This window comes from Filobasidium floriforme, assembly GCF_021052385.1.
Source record: "Filobasidium floriforme strain CBS 6241 chromosome Unknown HD553scaffold_8, whole genome shotgun sequence".
Taxonomy (NCBI): domain Eukaryota; kingdom Fungi; phylum Basidiomycota; class Tremellomycetes; order Filobasidiales; family Filobasidiaceae; genus Filobasidium; species Filobasidium floriforme.
The window spans coordinates 413853-428489 of record NW_025763629.1 but is presented as its reverse complement, the minus strand read 5'-3'; the positions used below and the strand labels follow the sequence as shown (position 1 = coordinate 428489).

At 53.5% G+C, this 14637-nt stretch overlaps 5 protein-coding genes across 5 annotated transcripts; 2 read left to right on the top strand and 3 right to left on the bottom strand.

The window, feature by feature from the left end:
• Positions 1-145: 145 nt before the first annotated feature.
• Positions 146-1419, top strand: HD553DRAFT_309586 (cytidine deaminase). Its single transcript, XM_046179718.1, has 7 exons — positions 146-208; positions 287-408; positions 473-509; positions 615-685; positions 766-809; positions 905-945; positions 1087-1419. The coding sequence occupies exons 2-7, from the start codon at positions 357-359 to the stop codon at positions 1301-1303; spliced, it is 462 nt and encodes a 153-aa protein (XP_046037432.1). The 5' UTR covers positions 146-208; positions 287-356; the 3' UTR covers positions 1304-1419.
• Positions 1420-2545, bottom strand: HD553DRAFT_349419 (transmembrane protein 6/97). The gene is made up of 6 exons (XM_046183461.1): positions 2427-2545; positions 2348-2356; positions 2115-2272; positions 1899-1963; positions 1802-1819; positions 1420-1715 (listed from the first exon to the last, which is right to left on the bottom strand). Exons 1-6 carry the CDS (start codon positions 2484-2486, stop codon positions 1480-1482), a joined length of 546 nt encoding a protein of 181 aa, XP_046037431.1. The 5' UTR covers positions 2487-2545; the 3' UTR covers positions 1420-1479.
• Positions 2546-2846: 301 nt separating this feature from the next.
• On the top strand, positions 2847-5926 carry HD553DRAFT_294993 (Abscisic acid G-protein coupled receptor-domain-containing protein; the record flags this gene model as incomplete). Its single annotated transcript, XM_046178477.1, has 9 exons — positions 2847-3277; positions 3512-3613; positions 3716-3799; positions 3897-4000; positions 4079-4580; positions 4662-4935; positions 4999-5091; positions 5156-5476; positions 5541-5926. 9 exons carry the CDS (start codon positions 2847-2849, stop codon positions 5835-5837), a joined length of 2208 nt encoding a protein of 735 aa, XP_046037430.1. The 3' UTR covers positions 5838-5926.
• Positions 5927-7124: 1198 nt separating this feature from the next.
• HD553DRAFT_216498 (putative regulation of carbohydrate metabolism-related protein) lies at positions 7125-10293 on the bottom strand. Its single transcript, XM_046177201.1, has 3 exons — positions 9887-10293; positions 7637-9614; positions 7125-7570 (listed from the first exon to the last, which is right to left on the bottom strand). Exons 1-3 carry the CDS (start codon positions 10153-10155, stop codon positions 7136-7138), a joined length of 2682 nt encoding a protein of 893 aa, XP_046037429.1. The 5' UTR covers positions 10156-10293; the 3' UTR covers positions 7125-7135.
• A 1753-nt stretch (positions 10294-12046) lies between these two features.
• Positions 12047-14457, bottom strand: HD553DRAFT_309577 (tubulin gamma chain). Its single transcript, XM_046179717.1, has 10 exons — positions 14234-14457; positions 14151-14161; positions 13853-14083; positions 13594-13776; positions 13240-13524; positions 13006-13161; positions 12789-12941; positions 12561-12722; positions 12378-12493; positions 12047-12301 (listed from the first exon to the last, which is right to left on the bottom strand). The coding sequence occupies exons 1-10, from the start codon at positions 14280-14282 to the stop codon at positions 12220-12222; spliced, it is 1428 nt and encodes a 475-aa protein (XP_046037428.1). The 5' UTR covers positions 14283-14457; the 3' UTR covers positions 12047-12219.
• Between the last annotated feature and the right edge of the window lie 180 nt (positions 14458-14637).

The window sequence follows — 14637 nt, the reverse complement described above, 5'->3', positions numbered from 1 at the left end:
TGTGAGGTTGTATAAGTAGGTTGGATGCTCGACCTGTGCTGTAGCGCGCTGTAGGTCTTTAACGATTTTAACCTTTTTCTCAAAGTCCTTTGACCAAAATCATCAAATTCGAGTTCGTCATCTATCGATTTTTGCTTCCGACCTTTACTGCCGGCGATCAATCTGCATCCAGACGAGGTGGAATTTACTTCCGATCCCGTCATCTCCGGTATCCTCGGGCACGATCTGAGCTGTTATCGTGCTGAGCATGCTGAGCACGAATGATGAATGACCTATACCTCCATAGTTTGCTTTTGATGCCCACTAGTAGCCTCGACCACGACATATCAGCACTAACTTTCCAGTAACAACTAAACATGTCCCTCGAACAACCCGAACTCAAGCGGCTCCTGAAAGCCAGCATTCAAGGTGAGCCTCGATCCGGCCTCTTGCGAACATCTATCCCGGCTTATCATCATCGACCCTCTTGTAGCTAAAGAGACAGCTTATGCACCGTACTCCAACTTCCGGTGAGTCACGAGAGAATATACTGAACGCTCTCATGATATTCACAGTTCAACGGCTGATGCGACTTGTCGTTGGCGGATCTCACCGGGGATCACTGAACGAAACAGCGTCGGGGCCGCTCTTCTCTGTGACGATGGGACAATCATTCCAGGCTGTAATGTCGAGAACGCCAGTTACGGTAAGTATCTCATATACTATGCAGCAACCATTCGCTAGGACGTAGCTGATGGACAATCTTGTGTTCTCGCTGCGCTGAAGGCGCCGGGATCTGTGCCGAACGTACCGCACTCGTCTCCGCCGTGGTCAGTCGACCTTCTCGTTGATATCCATTCCTGACAAAAGGAGCCTTCCAAGACTGACACAAGGGTACCGTTCACCTTACGCCACATCCATGTAGAGCCAGGGAAAGAAGGATTTCCGAGCCATCGCTGTGTCCAGGTAAGTCTCCCGCTCCCATACCGCCTTTTAGCTCTACCATCAGCTCAACGGCTTATTCCATCACCTACCTCGTACGCTTTACTCTATCAACTTGATCCTCAATCTCCATGTCAATGTCCATCTCATCGTGCTCGGCCACAGCGACGTCCCCTCCCCCTCGGTATCTCCCTGTGGGATCTGCCGGCAATTCATCCGAGAGTTCTGCAGCCTCGACACTCCGATCTACATGGTCGGCTCCAACTACACCGAGTCCGACAAGGAGGTCAAAGACGATGGGGAGACGATGGTGGTGAAGACACTAGAAGAATTGTTGCCGATGAGCTTCGGGCCCGAGTTTTTGGGCAAGAAGAAAGTCTGAGTATTGAGTGTACTGAGCGTAATACCATGAGAACGGTTAGGGGTTGAAGTTCAGAGGCTCAAGATCGGGTTGTACGTATTGATCGTAATATGCATAAAGGGGAACCAGCCATCTATCTGTCTGTCTTTCTATCTTGATGTGAGGTAAATGCTGCCAGGTCGTCCATGTTCCCCCCTCTACGCCCTCTTCTTCCCTGCAGCCCTCTTTTCGTCCCGCTCGAGCGCTTTGCCCAACCTGCTCGCCATGTCTAGCATCATTCCGAACGGCAACAAGAAGAACGGGATGTACGTCCCCAGGCCGAAGACCAGTTGGAAATTAGTTGGGCGGGGCAAGGTGGGTGGCGGAGAGATGATGTGTTGGAGGCAGGGGAGGAGGGTCGTGCAGACCGAGGCCGAGTAGATCAGGAGGAGGGCTGTGATGCGACAGGGATGAGATAATTAGTGAATGAGTTGGACGTTCGAGGCGAGGAGAGCATGACTCTGAACACAAGAAGCTTACGGTAAATGCTCTTGATGTCTACACCAACGCCCGACACGCCGAACCAAGCGTATAAGCAGACTATCAAGCTAGGTCGAGCTCAATTATTTGTACGTACTGTAGTAGAGACAATAGGCACCGACGAAGAAGAGCGGGAGTTGGAAGAATACCTCGAGGCAGATGCTTTTCGATTCGCACACGCGTATAATAAGAGAGGATCGGCGGTGCGGGGAGCGATCATCGTCGGGGGGGGGGTTGGCAAAGTGAAACCCAGAGCTTCAGTTTCACTATCACCCGTCATATATATCCCACAGGGATCATTCGCCAAACTCACAACCCCTTGAACCAGAACAAGCTCGGATCTTGCTTCTCCATGCCGAGCATCAAGGTGTCTTTACTGAATTCGAGCGCTTGAAGGTAAAGCGAGCGGATAAAGCCGGGAACGAGGTGTCGAGGGTAGATCGCTTGGCCGTCGATCACGGCAGTCAAGGGCTGCGAAAAAAAAAGGTGCAGGAAAATGAGTTCTGAACCGTATGAGAGGTCTACTTTCTGGACAGAAGCGCTCACGATGTGAATCTGCAGGAAGATCGAGGAGGATCATCATCAGTGCTGTGCCGATGCGTGCAACCGGAATGCAGCGACTTGCCACAAACCACAAGAACCAGAGCTTGTCCAGCGGACGAGAAGAGAGAGGAGTCCTGTCCATGATATTGGGTGTGTATCAGAGGTGTGTGGCGAGCTCAGGTTGATTGACCAAAGTCCTGGACGACTCAGCATTATTCCATCATCTCGACGTCTCTGATCGAGTATATATATTCATTTCTCGCTTGTTGACGATTCAGAGATCGATCCGGAAGCAAAGTTAGAATCCGATTAGCTTCCGGATAACCGCCGTCGGAATCAAATCTCGCTGCAGTGAGCTCGACTGGATATCTGTAGCTCAACAACCTGGCTGCGAGGATTCACTTCTTCTTCTCGATAAACGACTCGACTTGGGACACTCTGTCTAATCACCGCCATTAGCAGAAATTGGAACACGCTGGGAAGGTTCCAGAATCCCCGCGGCATGTCCCGACTGTCCTCCTTGTCCACCTCGTTCCCGAGCCCGACCTCTTCGCCCATCCTCATCGACACCGCGTTTCTCTTTCTCCTACAGGGGGGCTATTACCTCCTCTCCCGTCGGTTCCTTTTGCATGCATTGCCAACGCTCCGACAGATCTCGAAACGTGACTCAGAAGGAGCAGACGGATCAGGAGAGACGAACGATACGGGTATCTTGGGGTTGCCCGGGCTGGCACGGGACGATAACGACGACGAGGACGGGGTGATCAACGCTTCGGGCGGTCTGTCGGATACCGGATCAACCCACGGTCCACCAGGCTCGAATTCTCGTCGAAACAACTTGAACCTGTACCCTCCGACTGGTCAGAATGCTTCCCGAGCTCATTTGGCAACTACGGACGACCTAGACGAGTCGGACACGGACTCGCTCATTTCGTACGCTGCCGGTTCCCCCTCTCCTGGCATTTCAAATCGACCCTCGATGGACGGCTACCCATTGCTTCCCCTGCACTCGCAAGCTCAACCTAACCTCTCGGGTCAACATTCTTCTCACCTCCGTCCAGGTTCCATCGTCACCGACCCCAACGTCCTGAACAAAAAGCTGGCCAAGGAGGTCTCGATCCGATCACCCGGAACCTCTTCGTCGACGGCACGAGGGGTGGAACCGAGGAAGAAAGTGTTGAAGCTGTTTCACGGGAGGTCTAGATCGAACCGAGCGCCGGTAGACGGGGAACGTGTACGGACGACGAGGGGCTTAGGGTTCTTGGCTAGGTGTGTACGATTCCAATCCCGTTCTTGCGCGAACTCGAACAACGTTCTATCCACATGCAGCTGATAGGCTGATCCCTTTGTTTTTATGTTCGAATACCACAGAAACCTCTTTTCACTATGTTTCTCTGAATGTCTCTTGCTTCTCACGTTGGTCATGTTTCATTCGATCGGGATCCTCCATTCTAGGTGAGCTTTTCGTGCCGACGCCGTTTGGCTGAAAAGTCGGGTTGTGCATGGAGCTGAACGCCCTCGGTCTGTCGCATCCCCTTGCCTTGGTGTTCAGATCGAGACGAGTGCATTTCTCTTTTTCCCTGCATGTGCTATTATTGCTCATCCTGTTAGTGGTGCCAATGGTACAATGCCTTCAGTTGACCTATCGCTCACGAGGTCAGTACATATGAATCTTGACAAGACTAGCAAAGCATTTCGACTGACTATAGCTCGCATGTGGTGCTACTGTGATAGATCCTGCACCGGCTGGTACTACCGCAACAACCACAACATCGTCACCTCGACGTCTGACCATCAGTAAACGGCTTCTGCTCGCCATGATCCCCTTTGGAATTTACGTCTTCGCGTTCACCCGGATTCCGCCTTATGTGACCACCGATCATTTGGGTCTGTCAGCGGTGATGCTGGCGAATCAGAATGAGACAACGGTCGTCAACGGTACCACCATCGTGGTAGGGACGGGAAAGACGTCACACAGGATCGCTCTTCCCGCCCACGTGCATTTGGGGGATTACAAAGATCTGAACGATGACGCCGACAACACAACAGATCCATCACGCGAGGATGCAGGTGAGGGTGATGATGGGGTACAAGAGGACTGGCAACGCGGCGGATGGCTAGAACCCAGTCTCGGACGGGTGGTCGTCTGCGGGATCATCATCATGGGCGCCTTGAGCGGGTTTGGAGCGGTGAGGACCGCTTGGGGCTTTTACGAGAACGGGGGTTTGAAGAGCGGGTAGGTTCGATTCTATCTTCGATAGGCACAGTGAGCTCAAACAGCAGAGCTGATCACGTACTGCTTGTCATGCGCTCGCAGCCGGCCGGTCTCCCGAGAAGACATCATAGCGGCCGAAAGGTCGTTGTACCGAGTCCGGCACGACATCATGTCCAAACGGGAACATCTCGGCCGGTCTGATTCGCTAGGTGGCGACGCGAGACCATCGATGATGAGGTCTGCTACTGGCTGGCTGGACATTTTCGGTTCGGCAAGGTCGAATGGAGAAGACAGTTCGGTGAGGAGAGAGTTGCAGGGATTGGAGACAATGGAGGGTCAGGTCAAGCGGTCGTTAGAAGCCATGAAGTTGAGAAGGGTAAGTCTGAGCAAGACCTCTTGGTGATCGAGCATCCTGTAATTGACGTGTCTCTAATTACAGAAACGCCAACGGTTCGCTCAGACATGGAGGGGAAAAGTGTACAACCTGATCGGTCTCGTGTTCGCCTTCTACTGTCTCGCACGGGTATTGATGGTGAGTCTCCGATCGAGCTCGTCGGCAGCGGCAACGCTCGTACTGAGCAGCACCTCACGCGCAGTGCCTCACGTCGGTGCTATTCCCGCCGTTGGCTACGAGTCACATCTCTCAGCCAGGAAAAGACGACGATACCCTCCCTCAAGACGGCAAGGGCAACACGAACGGAGACTGGATATCGTACTCGATCGCACTTGCGCTCAGCCAATTGCCTACGGGCGTTGTCGACGTCAAGATGTGGAGTCGAGCCATCTCGCTGTTACTCACGGGCCTATTGATCCTGGCGTCTTTGGCTCAGGTATTACGGAGCGTAGCGAGAATTCTGAGGTTGACGAGCAAAAGCATCGGAGCTGGATTCTTGTTGCTCGGTCTGAGCCAGCTCATGGTCAGTTTCGTCACCACGCTGTCGCTTAGTCTGAGACCCGCTGACGGTGACTTTCGAATCACAGTCCACGTATGTCATCTCATTGCTGATCCAAATGAGATCCTACATCCCTCCCGCTACGCCAGACGCCTATCTCGAACTCAATTCCACCTCTACAGCCTCGATTGACAACTCGTTCTCTACTGCCCTGGACCCGACGCCGAAGGACCCCTCTTTGTTGGCCACCCTACCAGACTTTCGAGTTTTCGGTCGCTTGTTCGACGTGATGTTTGTCCTCGCTGCCGTCAGCACGATGGTATGGCGGTACGTCGGTAACAAGCTCAACGGACCAGACGAGTTTGGAACAATCTATCATCATTAGGTTGGGAGATGCGGCATTGTGATGTGAAAGGGTCATCCAAGTTGTACAGCAATATATCTATAGATGAGAAGGTATTAGATAGCACAGGAATCGAAGCAGCAGGTTCGAGCTGTCTAAACTCGGCGGCGACCAGTGAGTTATGGGCTGTTTGAACGTGCTAAGCATAACGAAAGCACCTCCAGCTTTCAGGAGCTCAAGATACGGTAAAAACATCGACGATATAAGCTGGCTTGCCATCTCCTCTTTGGAGAAACCACGCGCAACCCAGAATCTCCACTGGTATACTCATCCTCCAGCCTGCCACCCTATCAAGGGTCTTTGCAAAGAAGCCATTCTACATAAGTCGGAGAAGTAGGGCGACAGCAACCACGGCAGTGACGAAGCCCGACTTCCTTAAATGGGCATATTCCATCACCACAATCCTCGTTACATCCCGGGTTATAGACAAGAGGAGATACTCGTCCCCCGTGTTTTCCCATTTGTACGGGGCAGGCACCTGAATTGAGAACGATGAGCCGTTGTTTCTGAGGTAATGTTTGGTGAGAGGGGACGCACCTGGTGACAACACAGAAAGGTGCGGACGTCAAATCCGGTGTCCGGTTTGGGGACAGTGATTTGAACCTTTTGCTCAAAATAATGTTTGGGGAAGGGAACATAGGCCGCATACCCCCGCCCAAGATGCTTTGCGTAGACGTATGCAAGGCTCTTGTCCTTGGGCCAACCATCAAGGACGACGTACTCAACCTTTTCTGACTCAACTGTTCCCAAGGGCGAAATCCTCATTTGGATCATTCGACTGCATGCCACTGCGCCGAACGCAGCAGTTTTGAACTGTACAATAGTCGTGGCGGCGGTCCTTTCGAGAGTGTCAAGCTCGGACAGACATGTGATCACAAAGTGAACCGTGCTGTATTGCCAACGTCGCTTGTCAAAGTGCTCGTGAATGCATGTTTTCTCTGAGTTTGTCGCTCCTTTTCGAGGTAATACAAGATGTCAACTAATGCTAATGACAAGGTAAGAAAAATACAGCTGCGACGAGAGGTGGACGGATTATGGGTCTACAAAATGTCTCCAGCATGAAACGCAGCCAACGTAGTTGTGAAAATAAAGTGGGGAAAGGCATCGCAAAATCGCCGCGAGCGAAGATAATCCGGGTATGCGAACAGTCGATCCCTTCTCCTTGTGGCGAGAGGGTTCTCTCCCGCCAGGCCACGAGCAGAGGGTCGAATGTGGATTTCCTGCATCAGACGGTGATTATCTCTATGTGTATCGTCTGATCCTGGTTTACTGGTTTTCGATCAAGCGGCATCCGACGAGAAATCCTTGTTGGAATCCCGTTTCGAATCGCCGTTTTCCGAAGTGGGCGTCCCTGCGTTGTTCTGTTGCCCGCCATACGTCCACAGCGCTCCAAAGAGATCTTTGGCCGTCGTCGCAAGATTACTCATCAAACTACCGTCCCCCTCGTCTCCTCCCCGACCATGCTGCTGATTCAAGCTCGACTTGAAATATCCGCCCGATCCTCCCGTCTGTCCAGCACTACTGCCGCTCGGCATGGATGCTCCTCGCTGATGTCGCCTTCCGATTGATGTTACATTATTCTGAGCCTTTAATGTCGATGCCGATTGTTCTGCCGCCGAAACACTTCCACTAGCCTGCTTCTTGCCTGGTACATGCACCGTCTGCGCGTGTGGAAGCGAGGCCGGGGATGTGTCGACTAGTGGCCGTATCGCGACCTACGCAAGAGGAAATAAGGAAGATCAGGTCAGAAAACACCGTTTTTATCGGTTATAGACGCTCACCTGAGGTGAAGAATGCGGCGTCGGCGTACTGCCACGGTCCGGGACGTACTCTTCCGACTCGACCTCGTCTTCTGGCGCCGCCGCCTTCTCTGCCTTCTCTTCCTTCATCATGGCAACGCTGTCCTTGGGCATTGTACCGCCCAGGCCGACTGGTCGTTGAACTTGGGGTGCCGAAGGCTTGTCCGTGGCCAAAGGTGGCGACTTGGGACCCGAAGCATCGGCAGTGGCTGTTGACGATTTGCTGGACGATTTGGCATTCGTAGGCGGCTGGGCCGCCATCCGGGACGAACTGGGCGAGATAGACGTCGCTGCAGCGCTTCCCGTACCTCGACTGGCTGATCGCTCGGCAATGTTGACCCCGGTCCTTACGGCCGACCTGCCTCGCGACTCGCCATCCCGTCCGGGAGATGTCGAACCGGATGCCTTTTCGGTGCTGACCAAAGGTTGCAAGGGGGGCGTTTCGTTACCAGCTCCTCCACTCCCCGTCTGACCAAAGTATGAATCGTTGACGTCATACGAAGGCAACGACCCAGCGACGGGCTCCTTGATCACCCGACGGACACCCTGTTCCAGGCCACCTTGACCGGTCGCGGCCGAAGGTTTCCAGTTGAAATGACTGTTAGTCGGGCTGGTCTCTTCATAGTACGGCTGCTGGGAACCAGGGGTCCTGATCTTGAGGATGCTTCGTCCGGGCTGAGGAGGCGAGCTGATCCCTGCGTTCTCGGGTGAGGTGGGAGACGACACCTTGTTGGGCGAGTATGACGTTGGCGTCTTGGTGTTGGGCGAGGCCGTACCCGAAGTCGACGAGCTAGAGGTTCCCGATGACGACGACCTCCATTTGGGTTGTTGCGGGGCCTGACCGACGGTGGCAGCCTGTTGCTTGCCATACGAAGCCCCACCTCCGAGGTGCGTCTGGACCGTCCTGGTTCCCGCCCCGCCCCGTTTGGCGGCGGTATCATACTCGTCCCCGACCCCTAGATCGGGTCCAGAAAAGTAGTCGAAACCGACGGCGTAATCGTCTTCGTCGTCCCAGGTTGGCGAAGTGACGGGCTCAGGTGACACCCCGTCGACATCACCGCCCTTGGCATTACCCACAGGGTATCCGCTCGAAGCCTGTTGCTTGTACGCGGCGTCCACTTGCTCATCGTCATGAACGTCATCTTCGTCCCCTCCACCATGTCGCTCTGCATACTCGCCCGTCGGCGCATAAGCCAGCTGAGGGCTGGGGCTAGGGAAGTCGCCCATGGTCTTGAGCATCGTCGGTGCAATTTTGGCGATGGTCATATGGTCCGGCTGGGAGGACGACGATCCCTGCCTAGACAGCGAGGGGCGGGACGATCGGGTCGAATTGGATCTGATCGAGTTGGACCGGGCGGACGAACTGGCGGATGACATGCTCCTCATCTCGAGCACGGCGTCATCGTCCTCGTCGTCGTCCTCATCCTGCTCGTCGATTGCCGTACCTTCGATACCCGGGATCTCCTCGGGGTCATCGACGGCGATGCACTGTTCGACAAACGTGTTGAAGCTGATGTGCTTCTTGCTGGCTTGTGCAGGCGGCAAGACGCCCTCGACGGGCGTCCTCTGACCGCTCGACGGGTTGTCCTGCGGGGTCCTGCTTCCCGATGTGATGGGACCTCGGGGTGGCGATTTACGTCGCTGATGATGCCCCTTGGTGACGATATTGGTGTCACTCTTGGTGTGCAACAAGATCGGCCTCGACTCGTCCAGATCGTGATCGTCCACCTCTTCCGCTCGAACGGCCTCGAGGATGGGCGATGACGGGTTCGGGATGGACAACATTTCCGATAATGTCCTGTGTTTGAGGATGGGTTTCGTCGGGACGCCGTTGACGGTTCCGCTATCGGCTCGGGAGAGACCCAGACGTTCTTCGGCTGTGGCGACCTTGGGCGGTGGGACGGGTTCGACGGCAGTGTGTAATGGCCCATACAGCCAGGTGACGTCCGAGTCTTTCAGCCTGCGCGGGGGGCACGACCAGGAAGGGCAAGAGCAAGGCGGACGAGTGAATTAGCAGTGTACAAACGGAAAGGTAGACGACTGCCACCACGTCCTGGACTGCACAGCCGCATCGTCTCTGCTATCCATAATCTCTGTCTCTGGTCGAAACCTGCTCGATCGTGGTCGAAGATGACGAGAATTCGCCTTATCAAGCACCTTATCCACCCCATCGCTCCACAGCCACCAGCCCAAACCACCCAAAACTGCCCCCACCCGCTCGTCGAGACTCACCAATTCAAGGTCTCCGGACTGATCGTCTTGAGCTTGTTCCTCTGTTTCCACCACGTCCTCCAACTAGCATTTTCCAGCCTGACCCCGTTGGCGATCTCGTTCTTATGCCTCGTCATCGACCTCCAACTCGCCCAGACGTCTTCCTCGGCCCAATCGTGCGAGAGATAGTCGACGCAGATGGAAGGCAGACGGGCTTGGATGTCTTCCACCGAGGGCGCTGCTGTCGAGTCTATCGGCAGCGAGGTAAGGGAGGGGACGACTTGAGCCATGGTGATGAGTTTGAACCAGGTTCAAGACTGTCCGTGTGTGGCGTTCGATGTCGATAGGTGCGGCTGGGGGGATCGGTAATCGAAAGTTTCAGAAGTGCAAGACCGACGTTATCAGGGGCAAGGCAGTTTTATTCCTGGATACTATGACCACCTTGTTCCCTCTCGATACTCGTTGCGTTGATGCGTGCTTGATGGTGTGTGTGTGCTGTTGTGTACTTATATGATGGAGGACGATGGCCCCGGTCCAGATTGGTGGTAGCTTGACAAGGATGAGGTGATGCGAGTGATGGGACGAGATTGCCGAAAGCTGATGAGTGACGCGCGCACAAGAGTAGCTGGCTGGTGGAGCAGATCAGGCAGGCAGGGGGTGACAAACAGCAAACAGCAAGGGAGGACACAACCGCCGGCAAGGTCGTCTAATGCAAGTCGAGTTGGTAGGTGGTTCTACAACACTTTGCTTTTGGACAATCAAGACCAGCAGCCAGCTATCGTTGTACAATATCTTTCCGCAACGACCCCTGTCCACGGTGCACGGATAAGGGGTGGGGGGATCTGCGACCCGCTTGCCCGCCTACGTTGACCCCTCGAATTTTCCCCGCGAACGATCGAAATTTCAAAGCACACAAATTAAAGTACTGGCTTGCGGTGTCCTGGACTGGCGGCTAGCTTCTGACCTTGGTGCATGTGTCTGCCTGACGGACCTCGTCGTCGGAAAATTGACCGAGACCTCCCTCAGCAGCCAGGACCACGTTCTCCAGCCACGGGGTCGACGTCACGCGTTCGCGCAGAGTCTCACCCCTCGCCCCCTCTCGTGAGAAAGCGAGGGCAAGCGCGGGCGCTCTAACCCCATCCATGGCCATGGTCTAGCAACCCCTCTCTTCCGAGCAGCCGATGAGTAGATCTGGGTCCTCGGCGGTCAACGTCGACACACTGCATGTTTGCATGCCTGGCGGGACCATCGGTCAGCTCGAGCCCCCCCGATCGCGTTTCACCTTGTGGCCGTACGCGGTGTTTGAAACTGGAACATGTTTCGAAACGTCATTGTAAAAAACGGCCCGAATCATACGATTGAAACAGTCGGGAAAGATGAGCTAGGAAATTCACGTTCTTGGACCTTGTAGTGATTGCGAGATTGTCAAGGTCCCGAATGACCTTGGCCTCAGATTTACGTGGCATGTCATCGATACGAATATGTATCGGTGAATACTTCGAGCGACGTGTGCGATGGGTATACAGAAGAAATTAGTCCCTTTGATGTCGCCAAACAACGTCTCGCCTTCGAGGAAAGGAAGCTCGCTTTTGAGGAAAGAAGGCTTGAGGCTGACCTCGCCATCGCCAAGTCCAACGTCCGCAATGTGTCCTCACGACGTCGATCACATACATGCCCTACTTGTGTCCATTTCCAACGAAGGAATTGACATCGTCAAAGCCGATCTTGTTAACAGAGCGGACTGACCATGAACACTATCTATACGTAGCTCTTTATTGCGTGATGGTCTTCCTTCTACTGACGAGAGGGATCGATCTGAAGGCCCACTGAGCCAGTGCCATAATGCAAAAGATAATCCAGTGATTTGGGGATGGACCAACCTATGAATATACGCCGTCGGCGGTTTCCCCAGATAGAGTCAAGTGGTTCCAGTTCGAGACCTAGCGGCGGTGCACAACGCTGCATGCGAGAGCGCCAGAACCCACCTCACCACAAACCTCCTTGACCGGGACGTCAGGGACAAGCTGATGGTTTCCATTTATTCCTGCGCAGCCATTCCTTTGCCCGTTACCTTATCATCGGAAGGCTTACATCCCGTCGCAAACTGATAATGAGCACGAGCCAGCCGACGTTCATTGTCCGCATCGCTGAGATATCTAGCTTCAACGCGCTGGTCGTAGTTCCCTCTCCAATGACAGAGCAGTACTCTAATCACCAAAGACACAACGCCTTCTTCCAAAGACTCGGCGCAGGGCCATCTGCATATCGGCGCCCGAAAATGATCACAAGTTAAGACCTCCATACAACATAGAAATCGAAGGAGAATAGATAGAATAACAATAACCAAAAGCCCATCAATCTTCGTCAATCATATAGTCGGGATAATTAGGCTTCTCTGCCGCTCGATATTCGTCGACCAGGGCCTGTACCGCCTCCCTGTGACAAGAAATACGTTTTATATTCCAGCTGCCGTCCCTGCATCGGCATACGACTAGCCGGACTCGCGACTCACCTCGATCGATCAAATTCATCAAAGTTGTCTTTGAACATCGCCTCGGATTTGTAGTTGTGGAGGTACGATCCGAACTTCTTCGTTTGATCATACTCCCGGAGCATACGGCTGAAACGCTGATGATGACAAGCGCGCTGTCAACATCGACGGGGAGTATAGCCTAGCGAACGGTGCGAAACTTACGTGAGCGATACCAGTATGATTGGCCAGCATCAACCCGCTGACTCGATGGTTCGACGGGGAATAGGGGGATTTCTTGGCGAGCGCTACTTGTATGGAAGCTGCTCCCCAAGGGATGAACCGCGCGAGTTGTCGTTCTCGTATCCGCAGCAGGGATTTATGTACCTAGTCAAAGCCTTTATGTATCAGCATTATCTTCAGCGAGCAATACCGCATACATCGCATACTCACATCGGTCGGGTCTACGTCTCCCTGGATAATGTTTAGGATCGACATGTAACAGCTAGCATCGCTCGGGTTGCTTGGTGTCGACACTAATCGGTTCTTGGGCTGGAGTAATCTCCGCATAACATCCAGTACGGTCGTCTTGCGAACAGATTTGGCCTGGAAGATAGCAAACTCGGTCAGTGAGCACCTAGATAGAATTAGCCCTAGAGCCTCGGCGCACCTTGTCAATCTCATCGCCGGTAAATGGTGTATAGGCTGTCATCAAGAAATGACATCGCGGTGTCGGGATCAACGAGGATACCAAGCTGACGAGGTCGTTGTTCATGTATCCCGGATATCGCAGCGTTGTCGTGGAAGCGGCCATCACGGTTGAAACCTGCGGTACCATGAAGGAAAATTGGGTCAGCTTCGCCATCACTGGCGGGCAGGCATCCTGCACGATCGAGACACCCACCAACTGATTTGTCTGCCTGAAGCTGGCTTCCTTCTGATCCATGTTTTGCTCCACCAACTTGTGCAGTTGCAGATTGTCCACCATGATCACGCTGTCTGCATTCTCGATCAACCTCTTGGCGGCCAATATGTTGTTGTAAGGCTGAACGACGACGTCGCCAACTCCAGGAAATACCGAGTATGTCTGGATGATCTTCTTTGGGAACGAATCCGAAAGACGTTCTAGTAGGAAAGAACCGAGTCCGGATCCTGTCCCACCCGCTATCGAATGCGTGAGCATGAAACCCTGACGAACGGCACGGACATGGGTCAGGTCATTTAGATCCCTCGGATGGTGTTTGAGCTCGCGGCTCACCTCGAGGCTATCACTGCCGTCCGCCTCCCGATTGATCAATTCCATCATCTCTTCGTGGCCTTCCTCTCCCAATGCATAACCTTTAGCCCAATTATTTCCTGCTCCACCTCCATCCTTGTTGACGTAGACGTTTTCAGTGTTGTACAAATCTTTGAAAGCGGATGTCTGGATCTGGTTTATGACCTAGAGTAGCATCCCGTTCATGATGTCTTCAGTAACCGCAACACATCTGGACCTAACATATGGGAATCCTTCTTACCCTAGGTTCAGTATCTATCAAAATGGCACGTGGCACGTAATGATCGTCATCCGCTTGATAGAAAAAGACGTCCTTCCTATCCCCCGCTGGCGAGTGAAAACCGGAAGGACCGCTCGACTCGCCGGAAGCGTTGAGGGGTGTCGAGGGGAGAGAATTTGTGCTACCCTGAGCCCATTCTTCGACGGTACCGTTCGGTGAGAGTCCGTGGTCCGCACATAGCTTCTTCCAGAACTGCATCGGAATGACGGTTGAGAAAGATCAGAGAAGAGCAATGTATGTCGCGACTCGTCGAGCTTACTTCTGAACCGACTGTGTACAAGAGGCACACGAGTTTCATAACATCAGCTAGCGATTGGTGTAAAGACTTGCTTTGCTACTGACTTTGGTTCCCAGCCTGACCCGCTTGAAGGGAAATGATCTCCCTGGGCATCTCGGTTTGTTTACGATGATCTGTTTACCTCCTGACGAGTCGGGGCCTTGCGTTTCTCTTTCGTTATGGGTCGATGCTGCTTGATGGTGGCAGGCTATTGACGCTGGTAAGAGCTTAGGATATGTCTTCGAACGGGGGAATCTGCTGGCTGATGGAGCAAGTAATCACACAGACGTCCGCATCATTCCGAACAGGTAATCGTGCTCGAATGAATGGTGGATATGGTGGTCAAATGCTTGTTGTTGACAATTCGGACCAAAGCTCGTTACGTAACCATCGGAAGTAAATATATCCAACGTTGAATATGCTTCCGATCTCAGCCGGAGTCTGGCCGTACGACTAAGTTAGTACTATC